This window comes from Osmerus eperlanus, chromosome 9, assembly GCF_963692335.1.
Source record: "Osmerus eperlanus chromosome 9, fOsmEpe2.1, whole genome shotgun sequence".
In the NCBI taxonomy this organism is placed as follows: domain Eukaryota; kingdom Metazoa; phylum Chordata; class Actinopteri; order Osmeriformes; family Osmeridae; genus Osmerus; species Osmerus eperlanus.
The window spans coordinates 18,293,971-18,299,856 of record NC_085026.1 but is presented as its reverse complement, the minus strand read 5'-3'; the positions used below and the strand labels follow the sequence as shown (position 1 = coordinate 18,299,856).

Genomic DNA, 5,886 nt, shown 5'->3' with positions numbered 1-5,886 from the left:
CCTTTGCCACTGAACTTTATCATGAAGAGTGTGTTTTATTACTGTAACACTCCGGTTGTTACAGTTGAATTCTGTCCATCACAATCATGAATCCAACATGCATCTACTGTAAGTTTAACATCCAGATCTCATCCATAAAGCAACCAAACATGGGACAGCCATGTTGAGAGAGGGGCCAGGATCAAACATGTATCGGTCAGATAACATCTACACATAGATTTATCTGACCATGACAAGGCCGAGTTGGCCTCCAGGGGAAAGGGTTCTGAGAATACATAACATCTCATTTGCAAGGTAAATATCAAAACTCGAAACGTCAGCTGTCATTTTTCCACCCAGTGGACTGTGTTGTGTAGCCTGACGCAACACTCGCTCACACTCATCCAACAGGTAAGAATCATTCAGGATTTGTTGATCTAAAAAACATTTTGTACTGAAAGTTAGCTGTGTATGTATTACGTTGAAATAATGACGTTATTTTGGTCTTCAGACTACAGGGCAGCCATGCAGAGATGCGTGTATTATATACTCTATCTGGCCACAGCAGAACTGGTCTCTGGAATTACTAGTGAAACCTCGGAGGGATGTCCAGATCACGTATTGATCATACATGACAACCTGACAGAGGTCCTGTCAACAAATGTCAGTTCGTTGAATTTCACATGTCCTATCAGGAGTAAGATCAAACATGTTACTGAGACTTCAATCACATTTCAAGTCAAAATATAAAACTGTGATACCATTTAAAAAAATCATTCCGTTTTTTTTTCAGATCTTACGGAGAACAGAAAATTATTTCTGTATGTTGACGTCGGAAAAATGGTGAGCTCAGGTGAGTGAAGCCTTGATCCCTGGAGTGCAGTAGTGAACCTTGTGTCAGTGACTGGATTTCTTTACATTGATGTCCTGACTTGTAGGTGAAGTGTGAAATGTGATTTGTATCCATGGAAATGTGTCACCCAGGGGATTCCACGTGTAACTTTACGGTTTGGAGAAATCAAAATTCAGACGTGATCCTTTTTGATGCTGAAATGGTTGATCGATTCAACTTAAGTATTCTTAAAAATGGATCTGCAAGACCTTCCCAGTTGAATAATACCTTTTACACCTGGATAGGTAGGTGTAGGGGATTGTCTTTGGAGTAAATAGTAGAGACAGCTTAGCAAATGATCATAGAGGGTAAATTAATAAACTGATTAATAAACTGTTACACATCGCCCTCTACTGGCAAGACTCACTTCAACACTTTCTCTTCTGTTGAAGCTGACTTTGACATCCAGGAGATCAATCTCAGCACCATGTGTGATAAGGAAAAGTCCCTTTACAATGAAACTACTTGTGCAGGTATTGTAATCTACCTTCTGTTCTTGTTTTCTACAAGAAATGACACGCAACATACAGGCAAAGGCATTTCTGAATGAGAATTTAGGTTTTGATCAATCTTCTGTTTTGATAGACATAGTTGATAAAACCAGCTACATTCTGACTGTCACATCCGAGGGGCTTGAGTCCTGCCAGACATGTGACAACCCAGTGAAGAAGCCTGACATGGAGCTCGAACTCGACAACGTGGGGGGGGGCTCTGGAGGGGTGATCGATGCAGCTGCTGCAGCGTGCGTATCAAACAACACTGTCACACTGTTACACTGTTAAACTGTCACGCTGTCACGCTGTCACGCTGTCACGCTGTAACGCTGTCACACTGTCACACTGTTACACTGTCACACTGTTACACTGTAACACTGTTACACTGTTACACTGTCACACTGTTACACTGTCACACTGTTACACTGTTACACTGTCACACTGTTACACTGTTACACTGTTACGCTAACTGTTACACTGTCAAACCATCAGTACTAACTCATACAGTAGCACTGTCAAACGATCAGTACTAACTCATATAGCATTATCCTTACAATGTACGTTCTAATAGAAAATGAAATTGATTACGTAGAAAATTCACTGCTTAAAAAAATATATAGAATAAAAATAAATACAAAACCTAACTGTGTCCCACTGTTGCTGTCCTGTGACAGAGGGGTCATGAACAACCTGTCGTCCTTATTGGAGAGAATGGGCAACTCAACGACAGCAGCCCTCTCCATGGGTGAGGTCAAAGGCCTACTGAGCAGACTGCCCAAAGAGCAGCCTAACAAGATCAACTTTGGCTTCTCATCCGATAAGGACATGAGCGTACGTCCCGGAGGGAGAGGGCTACCAAGTACACAAACCTGACGTAGAGATGATTGTGAAGTGTGATTGACAGCGTGTCTTCTGCAGATTGTGAAGTGTGATTGACAGCGTGCCTTCTGCAGATTGTGAAGTGTGATTGACAGCGTGCCTTCTGCAGATTGTGAAGTGTGATTGACAGCGTGCCTTCTGCAGATTGTGAAGTGTGATTGACAGCGTGCCTTCTGCAGATTGTGAAGTGTGATTGACAGCTTCTCTTCTGCAGATTGTGGACAGTTTGATTGACAGCATGTCTTCTGCAGTGAGATTGACAGCGTGTCTTCTGCAGTGAGATTGACAGCGTGTCTTCTGCAGTGAGATTGACAGCGTGTCTTCTGCAGTGAGATTGACAGCGTGTCTTCTGCAGTGAGATTGACAGCGTGTCTTCTGCAGTCAGATTGACAGCGTGTCTTCTGCAGTGAGATTGACAGCGTGTCTTCTGCAGATTGTGGACAGTGAGGACGCCCTGCAGAGAGAGTTCAGCAGGTCCGTACACGTGTCCAAGGAGGCTGTTGCCATGGCAGTGAACAGAAGTGGTACATTTGTTGGGGTTCTTGTCTTCCTGAACATGGCTCAGGTGAGCAGAGACGACCCGAGCATGACTGCTACCAGGCACAGTAAACTGGTAAGCTTCAGCAAGGTTGAATTCAACATCTATGTCTCATTTTAATCCATCCATCTACCCACTCTCTTCAGGATAAATTAAAAAGCAAGGTTTTGAATAATGAGGTAGTCGGAATCAAGATGGGGGCTGAAATCCACAACCTCACAGATACCATCGACATTCACTACAGAGGCGTTAACCAGGTGAGTTAACCAGGTGAGACAGAGGGAGACAGCCCTGGTCACGTGCGAGGAGAGAGACCAGGGGACTTTATCTTGTGTGTGTTGTTTTCCAGAAGGAGTGCAATGCAAAGGAATGTAATTTCACTTGCAATTCCTGGAATGGTGAAGGTACTACCCCAACCAGATAAACTCATGATTATAAACAGCATCACGATAGAGCAGTTCTAGCAGGAGGAATGTTCCAGACAGGTGAGCTTACTATCTGTTTTTCAGGGGAAGTCAACTGGACCACTGATGGATGTGAAACAGAGTTTCTCAACGACAGCATCAAATGCAACTGTACTCACTTGTCCTTCTTTGCTATTTTAATGGTGAGACTCCTCTCCTGTGAATACGTGTAAAGGAGAGCTGCATCTGTGTGTTGACTGGTCTGTATAGCTCCCTCTCGCTAACTGACTTTTAAAACTGTAACTGCAACAGTCACAAACGGACAAGATAACCTCAGCAGACATGAAATCTCTGACGTACATCTCCTACATCGGCTCTGGCTTGTCCATGTTCTTCTTGGGAGTCGCTCTCTTCATGCAGTGTGCTATGAGGTAACAAGCATGCTTTAAAACAACCTTCCTGGTTGTCGTGGTTTGATAGTTTTGACAGGCCAACAAGCCTAGAAGGCTGAAACACTGATAACTGAGGCTACTGACTCACTTCCTTCTCTGTCGCAGGTTAGCCAAGTCGAACTCGACCACCAAGATCCTGCTGAACCTCTTCCTGTCCCTGTTCTTCTTAAACCTCACCTTCCTCCTGAACCAGACCATCGCAGGCTTGAACAACCCAGCGTCCTGTGTGGTCATGGCCGCGGCCATGCACTACTTCATGCTGTCCACATTTACCTGGTTCTTTTTAGAGGCCCTCCACATTTTCCTGCAGACGAAAGATGTCAACACTGCTATCAAAAGCTACCTGGTGAAGATTTACATTTCCGGATGGGGTGAGAGTGATGACAGAGCTGTCCTTGTACCTCCAACATATTTTACATCCATCCATCCCTCCCTCCCTCTCCCTCCCTCCCTCCCTCCCTCCCTCCCTCCCTCTCTCCCCTCCCTCCCTCTCTCTCCCCTCCCTCCCTCTCTCCCTCCCTCCCTCCCTCCCTCTCTCCCCTCCCTCCCTCTCTCCCCTCCCTCCCTCTCTCTCCCCTCCCTCCCTCCCTCTCTCCCCTCCCTCCCCTCCCTCCCTCTCTCCCCTCCCTCCCTCTCTCCCTCTCTCCCTCCCTCTCTCTCCCTCCCTGTATTTCCATAAACATCCATGTTCTGTCTTCCAGTTACTCCAGGTCTTGTTGTTGGCATCCTCATTATCCTTAATAAATATCAAATGCAAATCATACATGTAGATGATGGAAGCACGGTAAACATGTACGTTTGCAATTCAATAATTACATTTTCCATGACAGACAAATTGAACAAAACGGTGCTGATAAAATGTTCTTTTATCTCAGGTGTTGGATCCCTGATGTCCAGGTTCACTATGCAGTAAACATTGGCTACTACACGTTGGTGTTTCTCTTCAACTTGGCCATCTTCATCTTCGTGGTGCAACAGATTCATCTCCAGAAGAAGTTCAAAGCCAAGGAGTTGAAAGGCTCCACGCCCACAAACACCTTCTCCATCCTGGGCTTGTTCTCCATGCTCGGCCTGTCCTGGGGCTTTGCTTTCTTCAGCTACGGCAAGATGGCAATCCCATCTTACTACATCTTCAGCATCATCAACTCCTTCCAAGGTGGGCCCAGCCAAGAACATTTCTAGGCGTGAATTAAATCTTATAAAAAGCGTTACCGCTTTGTGAATTATTTGGGGGGGTATTGTTAGGATGATATACCTTTCTGTCTCCCTGTTCTCTGAAGAAAAACCTCCTGTTTTGGCTGTGTGATGAACTTCCTGTTGTGATATGTGATGTGTGAAGGACTTCCTGTTGTGATATGTGATGTGTGAAGGACTTCCTGTTGTGATGTGTAATCTCCTTTGTTTCTCCAGGTTTTTTCCTTTTCATTTATTACTACAAGAACAGCCAAGGTTTTGAGGCCAAGCCAGTGTCTGTGTTCACCAGCAGTAGCACGGACAAGACAACAAACACCTATGATATCAACTAGCAATAGCTCTGTTCTGTACCATACATAATGTTCTCCAGGGTAGGTATGCGCTATTGTATCCATTTATCTGTAAATCTGTCGGTTGTAATGTAGATCTGAATGTAGATTAGACCGATGCCTTCAGTACCATACTGCTTGTATCAGAAATCCAATAATCTACAAACATAATCATATTGTTGGTTTATGTCATTTTAGTTGCCTCTATATTATGCTCCCATGTTTTATTGTCTCCAAAAGGGGGCACTATCGCGTTTCTGCTTCTGAGCATAGATAGAAGTGTGTACCTGCTGCAGAGTCCTGCCTGCTATTGAGGATCTAACATCCAGGATGAGTTTAGCCACAATAGGTGGTTACTTTGGAGACAGAGTGTCAGTTTGCTTAAACTTTTTATGTTCAGTTTTACATTTGATTGAACTATTATTACTGGTGGCTGAGGTTATGAATAAAAATTAAATTGTTTCAGTAAGATTTGTATCTGTCTTTCTACTGTTTGCTAGTCAAGTACTGTAATACTAAAGTGCTAAAGCCCCAATAGCACCTTATGCAGACTTAGGAACTTCAGTACAAGCACCTTGTGCACTGCAGACTAAAGAACTTCAGTACAAGCACCTTATGCACTGCAGACTAAAGAACTTCAGTACAAGCAGTCACCCATAACCCTCTCGCATGAATACCATTTGGGGCTGGGATGAAATACATTTGTTTCATTGTGCTAGTCTCAA

At 44.2% G+C, this 5,886-nt stretch overlaps 1 protein-coding gene across 5 annotated transcripts; it reads left to right on the top strand.

Moving 5' to 3' along the window:
* Positions 1-299: 299 nt before the first annotated feature.
* On the top strand, positions 300-5,630 carry LOC134026909 (adhesion G-protein coupled receptor G2-like). 5 transcript variants are annotated; one of them, XM_062469956.1, is made up of 16 exons: positions 300-390; positions 491-676; positions 773-822; positions 964-1,116; positions 1,264-1,344; positions 1,457-1,613; positions 2,040-2,196; positions 2,678-2,809; positions 2,929-3,039; positions 3,132-3,186; positions 3,292-3,389; positions 3,499-3,617; positions 3,744-4,009; positions 4,340-4,430; positions 4,514-4,794; positions 5,049-5,630. In XM_062469956.1, the coding sequence occupies exons 4-16, from the start codon at positions 1,032-1,034 to the stop codon at positions 5,162-5,164; spliced, it is 1,749 nt and encodes a 582-aa protein (XP_062325940.1). In that variant the 5' UTR covers positions 300-390; positions 491-676; positions 773-822; positions 964-1,031; the 3' UTR covers positions 5,165-5,630. The 5 variants fall into 5 exon arrangements, with proteins under 5 accessions (XP_062325940.1, XP_062325938.1, XP_062325937.1 ...); XM_062469954.1 differs by having other exon boundaries at positions 773-832; positions 3,135-3,186; XM_062469953.1 differs by having other exon boundaries at positions 773-832.
* Positions 5,631-5,886: the final 256 nt, after the last annotated feature.

Bases quoted from the DNA above. Each gene is read 5' to 3' on its own strand.
- LOC134026909 (XM_062469953.1), top strand. From the start codon at position 505: ATGCAGAGATGCGTGTATTATATACTCTATCTGGCCACAGCAGAACTG. The intron at 833-963 runs GTGAGTGAAGCC...TGTGTCACCCAG, and splicing joins CGGAAAAATGGTGAGCTCAG to GGGATTCCACGTGTAACTTT. The intron at 3,187-3,291 runs GTACTACCCCAA...TCTGTTTTTCAG, and splicing joins CAATTCCTGGAATGGTGAAG to GGGAAGTCAACTGGACCACT.